Genomic DNA, 22,800 nt, shown 5'->3' with positions numbered 1-22,800 from the left:
AGAGAAAGGGCAGCCTACAAGTAGAATGAATGAATGTTTCACAGTCTCTGGTGCATAATACAAAGTTCTTCCCAGGCCTAAAGCTGGTCAGAAAAGGAGGGGAGAAAGCTGATCATCTTCCCCCAGTACCAACAGGAACCACAGTGAAAGGCTTACACTTCACCCATGAAGAATGGGACACCTGCAAGAAAATAATGAAAGGAGAAAGGAAAAGGAAGGCAGGGGCAGGGCTGGAATCAAAGGGGGAGGGAGATAAAAGGGAATCAGAGAAAGTCTGCTGGGCAGGAAGAAGGCTACAACCTGCATGCCAGAGAGGAGGAAGTCAGGTGTGCGCCAAGCACTTAAGGGCCAAAATGAGCCCAGCTTCAGTTTTCCACTCAATTAAATGAGGCATCCAAGGCTGGAAGCCCCAGCACTGAGGAGGAGGAACTGGGAGAGGCGTGAGTGGGAGACGCAGAAATTGACATCCATGTTTGATTGTTTTTCCACAGAACAATTACAAACCCCGATGAAGGCCACAGTCTTCCTTTCGTTGTTTCTGATTGGTCTGCAGTTTCATTATTATCACTTCACAGGACCCAATGTTGTTCAAGGCACTTATCTAAATACTCAACAACAATCTACTTTGGACCAAGAATGTAACACTGGAGACAATGTCTGGCACAAGATAATCCCTTATAATGCTGATTTTGCATTCAGATTGTATAAAGAAATGTCTTCCACTATAGAAGACAAAAATATTTTCTTCTCTCCCATCAGCGTTTCCTCAGCCCTCGCTATGTTGTCCCTTGGAGCTAAATCTGAAACCCAAAGTCAGATATACAAAGGATTAGCTTTTAACCTTTCAGAGATTGAGCAGAAGGAGATACATAAAGGATTTTGTCAACTTATCCACAGGCTTAACAGTCGTAACCTGAAAACCTATGTGAAAACAGGGAATGCTTTGTTCTTAGATAAGTCATTGGAAGTTCTGCCTACATTTCTGGAAGACGTCAGAAATTTATATCATGCTGAAGACTTTTCTATAGACTTTCTGAATAACACAGGAGCTAAACAGCATATAAATGATTATGTAAAGAACAAAACTAATGGAACAATAATCAACGCAGTCAAGTATCTCAGTAAAAAGATACGCATGGTCCTTGTGAATTTCATTCTTTTCAAAGGTAAGTTGGAGATGTAGGGTGTTGTTTTTTAAATAAAGACAGAACAAATAGTTCAGGCAGCTAAAAAGAAGAAATTGTAGCAATGAAGAAGAGGGCAGATGGGGGGGGGCAAGCCACGTTGCCCTTGGATGCCATGGCATATGGCCCTGCTTTTGTGGGGATGAGGGAGACAGTGGCAGAAGAACCCCCTACATCTTGGTGATGGGAAAAGCACAGAGAAGACACTTAGGGCTATTGAACAAACAATTTGCACAAATACCCAACAAGGAGAATGAGGTTTACACTCTGTGGCTGACCTCTCTCCATTCCATATCTTGATAGTTATCCCACCTCCTCAGCCAGGACCCATAGGGGGCGGGGCAGCTGTGGACTGACAGAGAATCAGAGGCTCATTGCCCCAGCCTCCTTCCCCTTTTTAAAATTTATTTATTTATTTATTTATTTATTTATTTATTTATTTATTTATTTATTTATTTATTTATTTATTTCAGGATTTCTATACCGCCCATTCCCCAAAGGGCTCTGGGCGGTGTACAATAAAAAAAGAGGAAGAGCTTGGATTTATACCCCACCTTTCTTTCCTGCTTTGGAGACTCAACGTGACGTATAAACTCATTCCCTTCCTCTCCCCACAACAATCACCTTGTGAGGTTAGGTGGGGCTGAGAGAACGTGACTGGCCCAAGGTCACCCAGCAGGCTAGTAGGGAATGGGGAAATCTATCCAGTTCACCAGAGAGATTTTCCCTTACCAAGATAGAGAAGGGGGGAATCAAACCCGGCTCCCCGGATTAGAATCCGCCTGTTCTTAACCGCTACACCATGCTGGCTCTCTTTTCCCTTTGCTTATGGCTGGGAGCCACCCTTGCCTATGGCTGGAAGCCATCTGCTAGTGAAGAAGATAGTTCTCATCCTACTAACTGTCATACATCTTTGTGGACTGACCTAGAGACGATATGCTCTCAGATCCTGAATTATGTGGCCCCCGTCAATACCAGGTACCATGCATGGAGGGCCTTCATGGTGCAAAGAATACACCTTACAAAATTAGGTAGGGACTTTGGGACAGCTATTGAGGAGACCAACAAGGATGATCAGGGGCCTGGAGACCAAGCCCTACAAGGAAAGGCTGAGGGATTTGGATGTTCATTGTGGAGAAGAATAAATCAAGTGGTGACATAATTGCTCTCTCAAAGGAGACCCTTAGAGGAGGGAAGGGAGCTGTTCCTGTTGGCAGCAGAGGATAGGGATTTATGAATTTAAATTATGGGCAGAATTTAAATTATGGGCAATAATGAATTTAAATTATGGGCAATAATGAATTTAAATTATGGGCAATAATGAATTTAAATTATGGGCAGAAAGGTACCAGCTGGGTATTAGGAAAAATGTTTTACACTAATGATTGTTCAGAAGTGGAATCAGCTGCTTTGGGAGATGGTGAGTTCCCCCCTCTTCGGAAGTCTTCAAGCAGCACTGCATGAACACTTGTCAAGGATGGTTTGGGCTGATTCTGCATTGAGGAGGGGGTTGAACTAGATGGCCTATTGGCTTCCTTTCAACTCTATGGCGGATTCCGCATGGGCGAAAAACAGCAGTGTGAAAATGGTGTAAAATGGTTTAAAACAGTGTAAAAGGGTTTTTGGCCCATGCGGAATCTACCTGTGATTCAATTTTGATGATTCTTTTAGCTAGGTAGGAGTTTGTGATACTCTGTTTACTGTACAACTCAACCAGTGTCCCTCTACCAGACCAAGTTTCTGATTTCCACTAGTTATTGATGAAGTTGAGGATTTCTTTATATCTTCGCACTTGCATGATTACACAGGTGTAGCTATTGTATAGAGTTTGTGTTTTGCTGAATGGATATTTAAATAGTTCTGGTATCTCTCATTTTTTCCCTAAGATTACTGGGAACAAAGCTTCCATCCTGACTTAACCCTTGAAGGAGATTTTTGTGCATATGGAAACACAACTGTCAAATCAAATATGATGCATAAAGTGGCCTTCTACAAATTTGTCCGTGATGAAGAATTGTTTTGCTCAGTGGTGGAAGTGCCTTTTTCAGATGTTGCTGTAGCCTTGTTCATCCTGCCAGACCAAGGAAAACTAAAAGATTTAGAGAGTTCTCTTGTAAAAGAAGATCTGGATAAATGGAGAACATCTTTTCAGTACAAGTAAGCAGTTTCTCTGCTTTCTTTGCCAGGTCTGCTCTTGTACAATTCATTATATTTAATAGGAGGAAGGCATCTGATTCAAATTAATATTAATCACACTATACCAGGGGTCTGCAACCAATTGGTTATGCTGGCAGGGGCTGATGGGAATTGTAGTCCATGAACATCTGGAGAGCCGCAGGTTGCAGACCCCTGCACTATACTAATGCTATTTCGTTCTATTAGGCGTTATATGAAGTGTATTTTCTCTTATCTTAGTTACTGTCTATATCTGTAAGAAAATCTGAAAAAAGCAGAAACCCAATTGGGGTTTTGTGTGGCTGTTTTCTGAATATAAAAAAATGCAGGTTCATTAAAGTCAGTGGGAAAATGTTGTGGGGGGGAGGCTATTTTTCAAGGTAGAGGCACCACATTTGCACTGTCAGAAGGGCTTACCCTGTGACACAGCTGTGACTCAGGGCTACAGGGCTGTCTGCAGGGGAGTTACCTTTGCCCAGTAAGTGCGCCCAGCTCCCCATAAGGAAGCAGAGTCAGCTGCTGGGCCCTCTCACCAGTCCTGAGGCTGCATGAGGCCTGCTGTTGGACCAGGCATGATAGTCAACTCCAAACAGAATGCATACTATTTTAGTTATAAGTTATCAATGTTAAATAAAACTAACACAAACATCAAATAAGGAAACAATCTGATAATAAAACACAAAAGTGAGATATTGAAATAAATGTTTTAACAAAATCGTTTTGCAGTTTATGCACAACAAATTCAATTTACAATGTATATGTTGTTTAAATAAAATTGTCAAGTAATGTTTGTTTGGTGGTGGGGTTTTTTTGTGTTTTTCTTGACAGAAATATAGACTTGTGGATTCCAAAATTATCCACTTATGAATCCAATGATTTGAAACGCTATTTGCAGAGACTAGGCATAAGAAATGCTTTTAATCGACGTGCTGATTTATCTGGGATTACAGCAAAACACCATTTGAGAATTTCTGAGGTAAGTATAGGAATGAGATTGGTGCTAGACATTGAATAGCAATTGTATTTCATTGGGTGCCTATTAAACATCTCAGGAGCAGCAGTGGCGTAGGAGGTTAAGAGCTCGTGTATCTAATCTGGAGGAACAGGGTTTGATTCCCAGCTCTGCCGCCTGAGCTGTGGAGGCTTATCTGGGGAATTCAGATTAGCCTGTGCACTCCCACACACGCCAGCTGGGTGACCTTGGGCAAGTCACAGCTTCTCGGAGCTCTCTCAGCCCCACCTACCTCACAAGGTGTTTGTTGTGCGGGGGAAGGGCAAGGAGGTTGTAAGCCCCTTTGAGTCTCCTGCAGGAGAGAAAGGGGGGATATAAATCCAAACTCTTCTTCTTCTTCTTCATAAGGTACTGGCATATGATATAGGTATTGTTGAAGGTTTTCACAGCTGGAATCAGCTGGCTGTTGTGGGCTTTCCAGGCTGTGTGGCCATGGTCTAGTAGTTTTTGCTCCTAATGTTTCACCTGCATATCTGACTGGCATTCTAAGAGAGATATGGGTGAAATATTAGGAGCATAAACTACCAGACCACAGCCACACAGCCCGGAAAACCCACAATAGCCAAATGATATACACTTTGTACAAAAATAAATCACATAACCTGTAAACCTTGACTTGAATCAACTAATTAAATAAGAATTGATCAGGAAATAGGATCCAAGTGTGGTACTGGATTACTTTTCTCCATTTAAATAGTTTACATCCTGCCTTTCTGATAGTTTGGGTTATTTTAAAAACAGCTGAGAACAAACCTACATAATGTTTCAGTCATGTAATCCCCCCACAATGTCTGAAAAATCAGTCTGTTTGCAAAGTACATCTCATCCGAACCCCCAGTCAAATGGAACAGACTGAAGCCCAAAGGCTGAAAGGAATAAGGATAGAAGGAAATATTACATACCTTGATGTGCTTCTGGTGACTTAACCCTTTCAGTAGCATGACCCACAATTTCTCTGAAGTCTCAGCAGGTGACCATACAAGTTATATTTCAATAGCCTTGCTTCCGAGTTATATAATCATGATGATCATTGGTAGGATGTTTTTGGGAATTGAAGGAAAGAGTTACAAATTGCTATCAGAGTCAACATCCACTTCTTAAATCCACTAAAATGTAAGTTCCTAGTATGGTGCTTTATGTTGAATCACCCCAAAACTGTGAGATTTACAGTGCAATCCTAATCTGAGTTACAACCTTCTAAATTCATCCCAGTTAATGGACTTAGATATGTATGATCCAGACCTGACCAGATAGCTCTATGTTTGTACACCCAATAACTCTGACCATATCATTCCTATAATAAATTAATTAACATAGGTAAAAAACGTAATATATTAAGTAATTTTAATGGAGGTCTTGAATGTACTGAATATGCATATAGAGCTAAGAGGAAAATTGCCCTTTGTTAGCATGATTCACGTATGAAACCATGTATAGCTCTTGGGTTTTGTAATAAAAAGGCAATCATGTTGCCTTTCCCAAATTCTTTCTTCAGCCCTTTCCTTCTGGATATAAGCCTTTCCCTTTATGTCTCCACAACAAATCAGACTAGGAATTTCATTAAAAATAAAAAATTGAAATCTGATACTTCTGTGAATTTGATATGCTGAAATGTCGCTTGGTAATAAAAAGAGAGGGGGCAGAGGCCTAAGGGAGGAATGGCCACTTCTGAGGCCCAGCGCAAGGGAAATGCATGGAAACCAGCCATGTGAAATCCCCTTTACCGTTGTGCTGTACTGGCAACTGCAGCACTCACTGGGAATCACACAAATCCATCCGTACATGGAGAACACTGATCAGTTCCCCAGTTATCAGTTTCCAACTTCCCTGCACCTGAATATTCTGAATTCACAGCACTGCCCAATCAAAAAGAGTGCTAGGTCTGTAGCCCATACAATAACAAAGAAAGAGCAACTGTTTTTTGCAAGCCATCTCACTGAAACCCTCGTTCCAAATCAAATTGAAAGTTATTTACCCCTCACTAGATTTTTCCAAGGAAAACCATGATAATTCCTCCACCATCACTGCTTTAATACCAAATAAGTCAGTCTGTCACCAGAATCTCACTCATTTCAGGCATGGTGAAAAGCCAGTGTCGTGTAGTAGTTAAGCATGTCAGGCTCTAATCTGGAGTACAGGGTTTCATTTCCCCACTCCTCCACATGAATGGCGGACTGTTGCCTGGTGAACTAGGTTTTTTTTTTCTCCACTCCTATAAATGAAACTTGCTGGCTGACCTTGGGCTAGTCACAGTTCTCTCAGAACTCTCTCAGCCTCACCTACCTCACAAGGTGTCTATTGTGGGGAGAGGAAGGGAAGGGAGTTTGTAAGCTGCTTTGAGACTGCTTTGAGTGAAAAGTGGGGTATAAACCAAAACTCTTCTTCATCATTATCTGGAAATGCATAGGAAAACACATCTCTGTTGTACATATTAGATTTATCATCTTTCTCCCTACAGGTTCTTCATGAAGTGGTGCTAGTTGTTCATGAAAAGGGGGTTCTAGCAATTCCAGGTGTGTCACCACCATTTCGTGGTGGTCTCGGTTTTCTTCCCCCTATTCCTACTCCTCCTCTTCTGATGAAATTTGACCGACCCTACCTGGTGTTTGTCATTAATAGCTCAACAGGAACCATTTTGTTAATGGGGAAAATTGTGAACCCCAACTAGAGAATAAGTGTTACATCACCAATCAGATGAGGATAATTCCAGTCTGAAAGAGTGGTTGAAAAACAGGTGTTGATTTTTGCATTACTCTTGTGTGTGCATCAACTGAGCCCTAGGGCTTGTGTAATAAAATTATTTTAAGGCATTGCATTCTTGGAGACTGACTTTCTTTGTGTCTTGTTAAATGTGCCTAAACACTTAATTATCCCAGACTAGCATGCTCTCATCAGATGTCAGAAGAGAGGCTATAATTAGTACTTGTGTGGGAGACCACCAAGAAAGACTAGGGTTGATATGCAGAGCAAGGTCATGGCAAACTACCTCTGCTCATCTCCTGCATTTGTACTAATTTCCTACATCTCCTAGAAGATGAATACTGGAAGAAAAATGAAGGAGGTTCTCTAGAATGATCTCCAAAGGTTGGTCAAATGATCTGTAAATATTTTATTTCACATTGGAGAGTCAGCATGGTGTAGTGGTTAAGAGAAGTGGACTCTAATCTGGAGAAGCGGATTGGATTCCCCACCTTTCCATATGAGCAATGAACTTGATTTGTTTCTCCACTCCTCCACATAAAGCCTGCTGGATGACCTTGGGCTAGTCACATTTCTCTGAGAACTCTCTCGGTCCCACCTACCTCACAAGACACCTCTTATGAGGGTGGGACGAGAAGGCAATTAAGGTGGGCGCCACAGGTCAAGGGACAGTGCTGACCCTCAGGAGCCAGAGCCTGTGCCAGCACGCTGACTCAACCCCTTCTGCCCTGCCCAGTAGACCTGGGCCCCTTCTAGTCTTCCCAAGCAGTAGACCTGTCACCTTTGCCCCTTCTTGCCTGCCCAAGTGGTAGACCTGGGCCCAAAGTGCATTGAAAGTGGATTGAAAGTGCATTATTCTTCATGTGCAGAAGGGACCTCAGACTAGATGTTTCCAAAGGTGCACCCTTTCTTAGCAGTCTCCCCTGCCCAAGGAACAGGATTTCTGAAGGCAGTTTGGATTGCTGTAGGTGGTGAGAAATGAGAAAATTGGATTCCCTGGGCATCCATGGAAATATTAGTTTGGATTCAGTCCAAAGGACACAAATAGTACAAGGGATATATCAATATACATCTAATATAAACCTCTTTATTGACATGGTATTCTTGTGTTTGCTTTTATCTTGAAGAAAAGTTATGAGTACAGAGTCTTCATCTTATTCTCAACCAGGGTTCCGTGGTACCCTGGGGTGGCATGAGCATGTCCCAGGGGTGCCATGACAATGCTACCGCCTGCCCCCCCGAATCAAATGGATTTTGAAGGGGGGGTTGGGAGCCTCATGGACTCCCTTTAAACAACATTGAAAAACAGCACTGCTTTATTTGCCTAAATTCGGCGTGGATTGGGGGGGGTTAGATTTAAAGGGAACTCTCCCTTTAAATCCCCCCAATCCATGCCAAATTTAGGCAAACAAACAACATGGCTGTCAACGCTGCTTTCCTTCCCCTCCCCCTGCTTGCCACTCCCCCCACCTACAGGCCAAAAATGGAAAAAACCTTTAAAAATGCAAAAAAAAAATCAAACGAACCTCAAGGGTACCCTGGGATATGAAGAGTGAGGTCAAGGGTACCGCAACGTTGAAAAGGTTGGGAAACACTGATCTAGACACATGCCTCACCCATGAGAAGTTCTCAACTAAGTGCTGTGTTTTCAGATTTGATAAATAAATAAATTATTCAATAAATAACTCAATATAATCTATTAAAAACCTATCACCTGATGGTGGTTTTGGGCCTTGGCCTGCACGGGGTGCATTTTTAAAGCTAGCAGTACCAAAAGTTCAGGTTATCTTCAGGAGATTGTCCTGATGATACCACCCAAGTCTGGTGGCATTTGGTTCAGAGGGTCTAAAGTTATGGACCCCCAAAAAGGGTGAGTTATGAGTACAGAATCTTCATCTTATCTAGACACATGCCTCACCCGAGGAGAAGATCTCAACTAGATGTTGTGTTTTCAGATTTAGCTGGTGGGGGGAACTGTCCAACTTAGGCACCATTCCAATGATGCTTTCTCTTGACAGCCAAAACCAATGCCAAAGCGTACAAAGCGCAGCTCCAAATCCATTGCATCATATTTTGCTCTCCCTGCCTCTTAGATAATCTGTATTTGCTCTGTTTAATGGTTAATATTTTTCCTGGATATTGTGCATGCCCAGTTTATAAATGACAAAGCCTGCAGACATCCACTCCAGATCAATTTCAGTAGACACTTCTGGGCATTTTGTAAGTATAAAACACCTTTTCTCTACCATTCTTCTGACATCCCAGTCTGTTCAGTTGAGCCTCTCCCATAGTGGCTTAAGGTCAGTAGGACCTAATCGAACTAAATGTAATGCTTGGGTTAAGTTGGGTGTATCACCCTGGCTGGATTTGTTGTTTTATTCCACATAGTACAAAACCAAATATGAAGAATCTCTATGAGTAAATTTGAATAGGAATTTATCTTGCTCCCAGTACAGCACAGAAATGAGGGCTCAAGAGTTTCATCAAAGATGGTGATATGCAGCACAGGAGGTCCTGGTACCAACATCACAGCATAAATCGTGTGGATGGGGCAGATGTTTCGGTTTCTCTTCTATGGTATGATAATAACTCTCTCCATTCTCCTCTAGTAGCAATCAAACTCTAACAGAAGTCAGGGGTGTAACTATGACTATGATTGGTGGGTCAAAGCAGCCTTGCTTGTAATGATTTATTATTTATTTGTTATTTTAATGTTGTTTGTTAGTTCTTTAGCTGGTTGTTGGTGTTTATTACAATTTGAGCCTCATCCAGAGGCCTCGGCTGTTTAAGTGATTCATTAACTTTTTCAGAGTTCCAGTTGTTAACCACAGCCAGGCCTTTTCATTGTCCACCCTGCCCTTGATCTTCTCCAGAAATATGCCATGCAATGCTTTGTTGTGCCAACTTTCAGTCCCTCTTTTAATCAGTTTTTTTTTCTGTTTTCCCTTTTGGTTCTCAGGGTTTGCAGCAAATGTCTGTTCTTCACTTCAATCAATGCCTGTTCTTGACTTTCATATTACTACTACTACTACTACTACTACTACTACTACTACTACTACTACTACTACTACTACTACTATTTAATTTTGTTTAATATCACAGCTGCCAGTTCTTTAGCTGGTTGTTGGCCTTTCATTACAATTCGAGCCTCACCCAGAAGTCTAGAACAGTAATCTATCTTCATAGTATTCTTGCAGATCCCATCAGGGCTGTCTTCTGCATCTGACCAATGTTGATTTTGTTGATTTGAAGATGTTTCATGTGCTGCCCTAGTGTTTTTGGAATGGTGCCCAGGGTGCCGATTACCACTGGCACGGCCTGAGCTGGTTTGTGCCATAGTCTCTGCATCTCCATTTTCAAATCATGGCATTTTTAGTCATCTTCTCATGTTCTTTTTCAACAAACCTGCTGTTACTACAAACTATGTTGATGATTGTAACTTTCTTGGCCTCAATCACTGTGATGTCTGGTGTATTATGTGCCAATACTTTGTCTGTTTGGATTTAAAAGTCCCACAAGATCTTGACCTTATTTCCATGACTTTCTCTGGACAATGTTCCAACCAGTCTTTAGCTGTTCTAATGTTGTAATTCTTGCAAAATTCCTATGGATCATCTTGGCCACTGAGTTGTGCCTCTGTTTGTACTCAGTCTGGGTGATCTTTTTGTAGCAGCTGAGTACATGATTTACAGTTTCCTTGGCTTCCTTGCACAATCTTCACTTTGCATCATCTGAGGATTTTTCGATTCTGGCCTTGACTTTCTCTGGACAATGTTCCAACCAGTCTTTAGCTGTTCTAATGTTGTAATTCTTGCATAAATTCCTATGGATCTTCTTGGCCACTGAGTTATTATTATTATTATTATTTATTCGATTTGATAAACCGCCCTACCCCCGAAGGGCTCAGGGCGGTGAGTTGTGCCTCTGTACTCAGTCTGGGTGATCTGTTTGTAGCAGCTGAGTACATGATTTACAGTTTTGTTGGCTTCCTTGCACAATTTTCACTTTGCATCATCTGAGGATTTTTCGATTTTGGCCTTGATCATAATTTGTCCTAGTGGCCTTCTCTTGAGCAGCTAAAATCAGTGATTCAATTTCTTTTTTTCAGAGTTCCAGTTGTTAACCACAGCCAGGTCTTTTCACTGTCCACCTTGTTTTTGATCTTCTCCAGAAATAGGGCATGGTATACCTGAAGTATTCTTTCTACACTTCTATTTGGTTCTTTGGGCTTTCAGCAAATGTCTGTCCTTCATTTCAAATAATGTCTGTTCTTGACTTTCATTCACATAATTGGCCAGCACATGTTTCTCCTCTTCCACTGTTTGTTTTACTTGCAGTAACCCCCTGCCACCAGATCTCCCAGGAAGGTATAGTCTATGGGTATCAATGGGCAGAGCGAGGTGTAACTGCACCCAGTGCATGTTCGTGCGCTGCACCCCTGCCACACCATGCTACGCCACAACATGCCCCTGTCCCACCCCACAAATCAACCTGTGTCCAGTTTATGATTCCAGTGGTGTGCGTGAAGTAAGCTGCCCACCGATGATTACAATCCATCATGGAGGGAAATAACAGATTACGGACAACATAGTCCTGGGCAGCTTTGCAGGTTTGGCCATCCCATGCCCTCAACTGGGTGACCTGCAGCAAACCCAAAAAGTGCAAAGAATGAAAGTGAGACCACATTAGAAGATGAAGCAGACTTATTTCTTTTTCTAAAGTACAAGATGAGAATTCATGGGTGGTAATCAAGGGAAGACCCATCAGATGGAACTAGCCAGGGCAGAAGCTCTTCCCTGTATGGTGTTGTTGGGGAGGAATTTGTCAGGGTTCCTCCAACCTCTACATCAGGTCAGCACTTCCCAAGAGGCCTTTCCAGACATAGAGGAAGTACCCAGATACACAAGAGAGGTTCCCAAGTTGGAAGCAGGTCTTACAATAGTACTTGTCTCTTTTATCTTTCAGCTTTACTATCCAACAGAGATGTTTCCATGACAATGCCGGCTATCTCTCTTGACTCTTTGAAAGCCTGATGTCCACCAGATGGCATTCAGAAAAAAGGGGGGGAGGTTTGTCTGGAGTTGGCTATGGGAGCAACCAAGGCTTCAGACTTGGGGCAGGATGTGAGTAGGGCTCACCCCTTACTTTACCTCCATGTGCCAGGGAGGCAAATCCACACCACCTACCTCTTCCCATCTCTGGGAAAAAAAGAGGCCATCTTCCATGGCACTAATGTGGCTCACCTTCCCACCTCACATCCTCAGGGCAGGGAAGTGAGTTCAGGCCACCAGCTCTTGCTGCTCCCTCAGGCTCCAGGCCATGATCCTTACCATGGGCTGCTGACAATATTACGGAGAGGGCCATTTTAGGGATGCTCCTCATAGGAAGAGGAAATGCCACCCCACTGTCCCCTCCCATGCTGGGAACGGCACCCTGACCCCAGTTCCAAGGATGATAGAACCCCAGCAAGCACATGGTGCGAAGCTGGCTCCTTGCCCAGGGAGGCAGAAGAACAAGTGAAACAGACAAGAAGACCACCAGATGGTTCCAGGGTTTAAAGTTTATTATTATGCCGGTGGGAGAAATAGGCCTTAAGCCCACTAGGCATTTCTCCAATTAGTCATTCTAAAAGCAAAGCATTTATACACTTGTAAAAGGATATGAGTATGCTATTCCATATAAGGTTATTCACAACTGTGTCACAAACTCATTGGTTTTTGTCTCTCATATACTGTGAAAGTTACTACACATGTCAGTGACTTTCTTCACCATGTTGCAATTGCCTCTTGCATATATCTGTGTACGTGAAGGTCTCGCTTAACACTTATGGGTTGGTAGCAAGCAAAGGTTACAGAACCCAATTTCTGATTATCCATTTAGCCCTTATATATGATCCACAAATGCCAGAACCAGGGCAGCAGTGAGATAAGTAGTCCAGGCCATGCCTGTCCTGAAAATAATCTGGTACTCAAGCAGGGCAAGGGCTTTTTCAGCCCTGACCCAGCCTGGTGGAATGCTCTGTTAGTTGAGGCCCGGGCACTGCGGGACTTGACCCAATTTTGCAGGGCCTGTTAAACAGAATTGTTCCACCAGGCGTATGGATGAGTCAGAAACAATATTCCATCTTCCCTTTCCTTAATTCTGTTCTGTTTATTCCTTTTCCCCCATTACACCAGTATGGACAATGAGCATGGGGAAATTTATCTTTTTTAAACTATGTTAGAGTTTTAGCACCATCTTGGATTAGTTGACTAAGGAGCGTTACAGGCTGTATTGTTCATTGTTATTGATTTTATTGTTAGGATTTCATTTTGGAAGCTGCCCTGAGGCCACAAGAGAAAGGGCAGCCTATAAGTACAATGAATGAATGAATGAATGAATGAATGAATGAATGAATGAATGCTTCAACAGTCTCTGGTGTATATTAGGAAGTTCTGCCAAGGCCTGACACTGGCCAGAGAAGGAGGGGAGAAAGCTGATGGTCTTATCTTCCTGCAGTACCAACAGGAACCACAGTGAAAGGCTCACACTTCACCCATGAGGAATGGGACACCTGAATTGGCAGAAATTGACATCCATGTTTGATTGTTTTTTCCACAGAACAATTACAAACCACAATGAAGGCCACGATCTACCTTTCGTTGTTTCTGATTGGTCTGCAGTTTCATTATTATCACTTCACAGGACCCCATGTTGTTCAAGGCAGTTATCCAAATACTCAACAACGACAATCTACTTTGGACCAAGAATGTAACACTGAAGACAATTTCTGGCATAAGATAATCCCTTATAATGCTGATTTTGCATTCAGATTGTACAAAGAAATGTCTTCCACTATAGAAGACAAAAATATTCTCTTCTCTCCCATCAGCATTTCCTCAGCCCTCGCTATGTTGTCCCTTGGGGCTAAATCTGAAACCCAAAGTCAGATATATGAAGGATTAGCTTTTAACCTTTCAGAGATTGAGCAGAATGAGATACATAAAGGATTTTGTCAACTTATGTACAGACACACCGATACAACCCATGTGAAAACAGGGAGTGCTTTGTTCTTAGATAAGACATTGGAAGTTCTGCCTACATTTCTGGAAGACATCAGAAACTTATATCATGCTGAAGACTTTTCTATAGACTTTCTGAATACCAGAGGAGCTAAACAGCATATAAATGATTATATAGAAAACAAAACTAATGGAGCAATAATCAACGCAGTGAAATATCTCAGTAAAAACACACGCATGCTCCTTGTGAATTACATTCTCTATAAAGGTAAGTGGAGATTTAGGGTATTGTTTTGTTTAATTAAGGCAGTACAAATATTTCAGCCAGCTAAAAAGAAGATATTGTAGCAATGAAGAAGAGAGCAGAGGGGGGGGGGGGTGAGAGCCACTTTGCCCTTGAATGCCATGGCATATGGCCCTGCTTTTGTAGGGATGAGGGAGTCAGTGGGAGAAGAACCCCTTACATCTTGGTGCTGGGAAAAGCACAGAGAGGGCACTTAGTGCTATTGAGCAAACAATTTGCACAAATACCCAACAGAAAGAAAGAGGTTTACACTCTGTGGCTGACTTCTCTCCATTCTGAACCCTAACAGTTACCCCACCTCTTCAGCCAGGACCCATAAGGGGCGGGGCAGCTGTGGAAGCAGTGGACTGACAGAGAAGCAGAGGCTCATTCCCCCGACCTCCTTCCCCTTTTCCCTTTGCCTATGGCTGGGAGCCACCCCTGCAGTACCACCTCCTATACCCAAGCCCAAAATCCAACATGGGGGTGGGGGGATGGGCTGGAGCTCCAAGTGCCCCCACCATGACCCCTCACACAAGGAGTTGATTGTTCTGAAGCAGAGACTCAACAGATAGAACTGCAGCTCCAACTACTGACCCCTTGAGCCATGCTACACCTTGACCATTGAAGAGGCCTACAGTTGGAAGGCATCATTTTATACAGTGTGCATCCAACGTGGTGGAGGACCTCGTGGTTCTCCACCACATTTGAAGGCAGCCATACCCATTTTCCAAGAAGTTACATGGAGATGGATTCTGGTTTTCTCAGCTCCTTTCCCCCTGAAACTCTCCAATAAAGTGACTTCATTGGCCATAAATGTGTCTTTGCATGTGTATATATCTGGGTCTTGTTAGAGGGAAGGCAGGGAGGCAGGTGTGCACTACTGATGCTGCGATCTGCTAGTTCAGAAGATACTTCTCATCCTGTTACTGTCATGTATCTTCATGGACAGACCTAGAGGTGCTATGCTCTCAGTTCCTGAACCATGTGCTCCCAGTCAATACCAGGCACCATGCATGGAGGGCCTTCATGGTGCAAAGAATAGACCTCACAAAAGTAGCTAGAGTCTTGAGGACAGCAATTGAGGAGACCAACACGGATGATCAGGGGCCTGGAGACCAAGCCCTACAAGGAAAGGCTGAGAGACTTTGGATGTTCATTGAAGATAAGAGGAAATCAAGGGGTGACATGATTGCTCTCTAAGCATTTGAAGAGCTGGCACTTTTAGGAGGGAATGGAGCTTTTCCTGTTGGCAGCGGAGGACAGGATTTGCAATAATGGATTTAAATTTTGGGGAGAAAGGTACCAGCTGGCTATGAGGAAAAATGTTTTACACTAAGAATTGGTCAGCAATGGAATCAGTTGCTTAGGGAGGTGGTGAGCTCCCCCTCTTTGGCAGTCTACAAGCAGCACTGCATGAACACTCACCAAGGATGGTTTGGGCTGATCCTGAATTGAGGAGGCCTATTTGGCTCCTTTCAACTCTATGATTCGATGATGATGATTCTTTTAGCTAGGAGGTTGTGGTACTCTGTTCACTGCATAACTCAATCAGTGTCTCTCTACCAGGTCACCTCTCTAATTTCCTCTTATCTCTAATTTTTCTTCTAAGGTGAATGGGAAAGACGCTTCCTTCCCGACTTAACCCTTGAAGAAGATTTTTTTGCATATGGAAACACAACTGTCAAATTAAACATGATGCTTAATACGGCCTCATACAAATTTGTCCGTGATGAAGAATTGTTTTGCTCAGTGGTGGAAGTGCCTTTTTCAGATGTTGCTGTAGCCTTGTTCATCCTGCCAGAACAAGGAAAACTAAAAGATTTAGAGAGTTCTCTTGTAAAAGAAGATCTGGATAAATGGAGAACATCTTTTCAATACAAGTAAGCAGTTTCTCTGCTCTCTTTGCCAGGTCTGCTCCCGTACAATTCATTATGATTAATAGGATGAAGGCATCCAATTTAAATTAATATTAACCACACTGTACTAATGCTATTTCACTCTATTATATTTTATATGAAGTGTATTTTCTCTTACCTTAGTTACTGGGTGTTTCCCCACTTCAGAATTAAAGTGTAGGCAGACCGGGTTCATAAAAACCGGGTGTTCGTGACTGCAAGTTAATGTTCCCCACTGCAGTATGTCCACTGGGGGAACTCACCTTTCTGCTGCGTTTTTTTAGAAGCAGCACTCCCCACGGCCCCGCTGTCTGCAGTGATCAGCAGGGTGGGTCTCTGCTACGATTGGCTGGAGTCCCGTTTTGGAGGCTGAACCTTTCCTTATTTTTTTTAATTTCTCCTTCCTAGAATCAACGTTGAACCATCCCCACATGCACACGTCATCACAAAGCTGCCCAATCCAAGTTCCCTGCTTTTGGTGCAGGCTTTTGATTGGCAAGCATGCTGTGGTGCAAAAATTTGCTGAACTTCCTGGTTGTTCGTTTGTGGCTTCATGATAACGCTGGGGACATTGTGGGGATTCATTGTGGGGATTCATTGTGCTGTGTTTTGAGTGAACCTAAATAACAGTGGGACCGGTGCATCAGAATCCCGCTGCTTTCAGCCCAAATAGAAAAAAATATCAGCCCAAATTCCTTCGTAGACTTTTTTTTTTAAAAGAAAAGAAATAAGTCATCCCTGGTAGTAAATGTGCCCAGCTCCCCACCCCCATAAGGAAGCAGGGTCATCTGCTTGGCCCTCCCAACAGTCCTGAGGCTGCATGGGGTCTGCTGTTGGACCAGGTGTGTTAGTTGACTCCAGTCAGAATGCATACTATTTTAGTCATTTGTTATAAATGTTAAATAAAACTAACACAAACATCAAATAAGGAAACAATCTGACAATAAAACACAAAAGTGATATCACAAAAATAAATGATATCAAAATAAATGTTCTAACAAAATTGTTTTGCAACTTATGCACAACTATGTTTAACATTATCATGTAATGTTGGTTTGGTGGTGGGTTTTTTTTGCTATTTGTCTTGACAGAGATCTAAAATTATCAATTCCAAAATTCTCTGCTTATCCATCCTATGATGTCAAACGCTTTTTGCAGAGACTAGGCATGAGAAATGCCTTTAATCAACATGCTGATTTATCAGGCATATGATAGCAGCACAACTGGTGCAAGAATTTCTCAGGTAAGTATATGAATGAGGTTAGTGCTAGACATTGCATAGCAATTGGTGTGTGGCCATGGTCTGGAAGTTTTTGCTCCTAGTGTTTCCCCTGCATCTATGACTGGTGTCCTGAGAGAGATTTGGGTGAAACATTAGGAGCATAAACTATCAGACCACAGCCACAAAGCCTGGAAAACCACAACAGCCCAATGATAACTTGTAAGCCCTTGTGCAAAAATAAATCGCAAGATAACCTGTAAGCCTTGACTTGAATCAACTAATTAAATAAGAACTGATCAGGAGACAGGATCAAAGTGTGGTACTTGATTACTTTTTTCCCATTTAAATTGTTTACATTCTGCCATTCTGATAATAAGGATAGAAGGAACCCCTCCAGGGAAATACTGTATACCCTGATATGCTTCTGGTGACTTAACCCATTCAGTAGCATGACCCACAATTTCTCTGAAGTCTCAGCAGGTGACCATACAAGTTATACTTCAATAACTTTGCCTCAGAGTTACATAATAATGATGATCATTGCTAGGATGTTTGGGGACAAGAAAGAAAGGGTTGCAAATTGCTATCAGAGAGAGTTAACATCCACTTCTTAAATCCACTAAAATGTAAATTCCAAATATTGTGCTTTGTGTTGAATCACCCCAAAGCTGTGACATTTACAGTACAATTCTAATCTGACACCCTTTCTGCACACAGGCAAAAACGAGCCTCCACTGGCATAATTTATGCCGATGGAGGCTCTGGGACCATTCATACGCTAGCGTGCGAGCGGCCCCCATTCCCAACCCAGCCTCTCGGTCAGCCCCCTCCACTCTCTGTCATGTCTAATGTCACCCTGGAGGGCTGCAGGGACCCGCCCACACTGCCCTCCAACCTCCAGGGGCTGGAGGGCAGCATGGGCGGGTCCCTGCAGCTCCCTCAGAGGTCCTAGCAGGTGAGTGGGGGTGACAGAAGCAGCGTCTTCCCAGCCCAGTGGAAGCGGCTCATACCCAAAACCTCATTGTTTTTTGTGAGGTGAAAAGCAGCTGACTTCATGCCACTTTGTGGATAACCAGGGCGGGGCTGTTCGCGTGCAACAGTGCCTCCCTGTCTGAGAACAACCACATTTTAGATCCCTGGGCCACTGTATATAAGCCCATCTTGGTGTGATGAGTTACAGTCTTCTAAATTCATCTCAGTTGATGGACAAAAATGTATGATTTTGACCTGACTGGATAGATCTATGTTTGTACACCCAATAACTCTGACCATTCCTATAATAAATTAATAAACATAGGTAAAATGTTAATATATGAAGTAATTTTAATTGAGGTCTTGAATGTACTAAATACGCATGTAGAGGTAAGAGGAAATTGCAATTTGTTACCATAATTCACATATGAAACCATGTATGACTCTTGGGTTTTGTTATAAAAAACAATCATTATGCTTTTCCCAAATCATAGGAAAGTTTACCCCACCCCCCTCCACCCCATCCCTTTGTCCAGGAAAACCTCACTTCTTCTATTTGCCCCTCGCCCCAAGCCATTTTATGAAATTATGGGGTGTTTGCCTTGACTTAGAGCTATTAGGCAGTGTTTTGTTAATACACTTGCCCAAAGCATTGTGGTATTTCTTGGCATATCCCAAGTTTCCCCTGTCTTTCATGTGCTTTTGAAACTAACTCTTCTGTGATCTTATGGGAAAGATCTGCCAAGCAAGGATCTACCATGCAGCAGGACTGTCTGAATTTTCCCAGCTTTACCCACATTAGCAGCATTTTCCATACGCCAGTCCTCCATGACACCATTATACTCCCAACAAAAGGCTTTACAAAAACCAATGTGTGTAACCAGCTCTGTAACAGCATAACATCCAATCAAGTTCTCTGAATTCTAACTTTCTTCAGCCCTTCCCTTCTGGAGATATGCCTTTCCCTTCACACCTCCACAACAAATCAGACTAGGGATTTCATTAAAAATAAAAAGGGAAATCTGATAATTTAGTGAATTTGATATGCTGAAATATCAGTTGCTATTAAAAAAGTGGGGGAGGCCGAGGGGAGGAATGGCCACTTCTGAAGCCGAGCTGGGCAAGGAAAATGCTTGGAAACCAGCCACGTGAAATCCTCTTTGCCATAGTGCTGTACTGTTTCTCCACTCCTACAAATGAAACCTGCAGGCTGACCTTGGGCTAGTCACAGTTCTCTCAGAACTCTCTCAGCCTCACCTACCTCACAAGGTGTCTGTGGAGAGGAAGGGAAGGGAGTTTGTAAGCTGCTTTGAGACTGATTTGAGAGAAAAGTGGGGTATAAACCCAAACTCTTCTTCTTAATCAGATTCTCTTTGCTGATGATCCCGCTTTTTCCCCTACTCTCCCTCTTGTCATGAAATTTAACCACCCTTCCTAATGGTTTGTCATTGATAGCTCAACAGGAACCATTTTATTAATGGGTAGGGAAAATTGTGACCCCCAATTAGAGAATAAGTGTTACATCACCAATCAGATGATGATAATTACAGCCAGGCAATTAAAACAGATGTTGACTTTGTATTACCGCGGTGTGTGTATCAACTGAGCCCCAGGGCTTATGTAATAAAATTATTTTAAGGCATTGCATTTTGAATATTTGCTTTCTTTGTGTCTTGTTAAATGTGCCTAAGCACCTAATTATCCCAGACTAGCCTGCTCTCATCAGATGTCAGAAGAGAGGCTATGATTAGTACTTTCTGTGTGGAGACCACCAAGGAAGACTAGGTTGATATACAGCAAGGTACATGCAAGGAGCCAACTACCTCTGATCTCTGCAGTTCATCTGCCAGGTGTATCATCTTTCTCTACAGGTACTTCCCTGATGATGCTAGTTGTGAAGGGGGTTTGCTCTCTCAGCCACAGGCGTTTCCCACAATTCAGATGCTTTGCTGATAAAGTCACGTTTCTTCTCCCTCCCCTCTTGTGTGAAATTTAACCGACCCTTCCTAATGTTTTGTCATTGATGACTCAACTTGGGAACCATTTATTAATGGGGAAAATTGTGACCCCCAATTAGAGAATAAGTGTTACATCACCAATCAGATGATGATAATTACAGCTTGAAAGGGTAATTAAAAAACAGATGTTGACTTTTGCATTACTCGTGTGTGTGTATCAACTGAGCCCCAGGGCTTATGTAATAAAATTATTTTAAGGCATTGCATTTTGAATATTTGCTTTCTTTGTGTCTTGTTAAATGTGCCTAAGCACAGGTGTAGCAATGCACTGCTGACCCAGCAGCAACTGCAGTAGAACGCTGGGAACACCAACGGACTCTACGCCTTCTGGTCGACCGCACTCCCCACTCTCAACCCCGTATGAGTCACGGGCTGCGAACTATCTGGCTCTGGGTCACCGGGCGCCCCAGACAAAGGGACAATGATCTGCCCCCAGGTGAGGATTAGCCCAGACGCCACGCTTTCTCTCCGCAGACAGCAGCCAGGTGAGACATGCATCACATGATGATCTCTCCCGCCTCCGCCTCCCCGGCCTCTCCCGGACTCTCCCCACCTCGGGCCCCTCTACACTTCATTAGAATCATAATAAAAGGTGCTGGTGGAACCAGCATGCGGGAGATTCGCTTAGGAACACGGACCTCCAAGGCCCCGCTGCTGGCGATCTCCACTCAGATGTTATCTCCGCTGCCTGCCTCGCTCTTGCGCTGACCGCGCTGCACGCATCACAAGCTGGTGCCAAAACCCGGAATCCTCAACTCCACCCTGCTCTCACCGTCAGCCTGAAGGGGCCGCGATATCAAGTCCGGCTGATCATGCGAGATTCAGGGACCACTGCTTCGGTATCAGCCTGTCTTCTTGATCGGCGATCCAGAGACACGCCCTAGGACACTCGGTCCGGGACGGAACACCGGTGGAGTATGGAGCTTGCAAAGTAGGCTTATGACAAGCACGTTAACGAAGCTGGAAAGCTGCTAGCTGAAATGCTGCAGGGTCTCCTCAGAAGAGAGGGGAGCTAAAGAAACTGGTTGAGGAGATTGAAGCTCAGTGTCCATGGTACCTCGGCGGGGACATTGAATCTTATGGACTGGGAAAAACATCGGCGACTCTTCGCACAGAGCCTCGCACGATGTCACTGCTACTGACGTGGAGACAATGTTATGTCGCCATCAGCCTGCAGACCTATGGCTCCCTTTGCTGTAGCTCCTTTCTCGATCTTCACCTTCAATTTCAGCCCGAATTTTCTCTATCCGCTAAATTGGACGCCTGTCCTCCTTCTGCCCCTCGCTCCTCCCACCATTTCACTTCCCAAGGCTCCCGGCCGCCTCTTGTCTGGCTTTCATTTTCCTCAAGCACAGACTGGCTACGCCATCGGTGAATGGCGCTGGTTTCAAAACTCTCGTGAGAGCGTGATAGCCACGATCTGCTAAAGAAAGAAACCCTGACGGAAGACGCATGCTGATATCCCGCATTGTGCCCCGGCCCACTTCACAGATAGCCCAGTGGGGAGGATGGTATAGTTCCATCGGTTGTCGAAGTAACCGCTTCCCTTGAGCTATAATATCCTCACCGAAGTTCAAGAAGCCACAAGCGGGATCGTAGGGAATCACTAGCCCCACGCGGAGAGGCATGCGCCAGGTAATCGCGAGGGAATCACCTAATGGTTCCGGACGACTGGAAAACCACCTCGCGATGCTCCTGAGCCCTGCACAATTTCCAGGATCTGGGAAAGGAATTACCAGCAGTGCTTCAACAGGGCAGCCACCTCTATGGCGCCACACCGGCCAAGCAGCTTTACGGCTTCGATGCCTTCACCAACCCTAACGCATCAGGATTGTTCTGCCTGAGGCCACCTCATGGTCGCTCTTCTGGTGTCTCTATAAGGCGCTTATCAAGGTTCCCACGCCGCCAGCTAACCCAGAGTTTTCTCCACCATCCGCAAAACCCCAAGAGCCCTATGTCAATTTGTGAACAGGCTTCAGAAGCTCTCAAAAGGTGGTAGATAGCTTAAGAGGCTCCAGAATGAGCTCCCTTACATCAGATGTCAAAAGAGAGTGCTATGATTGAGTACTTGTGGCCAGGGAGAGAGTAATCAAGACTAGAGTTGATATACAGAACTGGCCAACATGCTTAAAGTTTGCAAACTACCTCTGCTCATCGGATCCTCCGCCACTGCTAAACTCCTTGTATTAATTTCCTACTCTCCTAGAACGGAGTCTTGTGTGCACTGCTGCTGACCCAACAGCACCGTGGTAGAAACGTTGGAACCTGCTTGGACCCTACTGACCTTCTGAGTCACCCGCACCCCACTCCTCAACCCGGTATGAGTCACCGGGTC

At 43.7% G+C, this 22,800-nt stretch overlaps 2 protein-coding genes across 2 annotated transcripts; both read left to right on the top strand.

Moving 5' to 3' along the window:
- The first annotated feature begins 508 nt into the window (after positions 1-508).
- LOC125426377 (alpha-1-antitrypsin-like) lies at positions 509-7,039 on the top strand. The gene is made up of 4 exons (XM_048484634.1): positions 509-1,166; positions 3,071-3,341; positions 4,188-4,335; positions 6,830-7,039. The coding sequence occupies exons 1-4, from the start codon at positions 509-511 to the stop codon at positions 7,037-7,039; spliced, it is 1,287 nt and encodes a 428-aa protein (XP_048340591.1).
- A 2,595-nt stretch (positions 7,040-9,634) lies between these two features.
- LOC125427429 (serine protease inhibitor A3L-like) lies at positions 9,635-17,465 on the top strand. The gene is made up of 4 exons (XM_048486845.1): positions 9,635-9,648; positions 13,672-14,340; positions 15,968-16,238; positions 17,345-17,465. The coding sequence occupies exons 2-4, from the start codon at positions 13,689-13,691 to the stop codon at positions 17,463-17,465; spliced, it is 1,044 nt and encodes a 347-aa protein (XP_048342802.1). The 5' UTR covers positions 9,635-9,648; positions 13,672-13,688.
- Positions 17,466-22,800: the final 5,335 nt, after the last annotated feature.

Source organism: Sphaerodactylus townsendi, linkage group LG02 (genome assembly GCF_021028975.2).
Source record: "Sphaerodactylus townsendi isolate TG3544 linkage group LG02, MPM_Stown_v2.3, whole genome shotgun sequence".
In the NCBI taxonomy this organism is placed as follows: Eukaryota; Metazoa; Chordata; class Lepidosauria; order Squamata; family Sphaerodactylidae; genus Sphaerodactylus; species Sphaerodactylus townsendi.
This window is presented reverse-complemented; position numbering and strand designations above follow the sequence as displayed.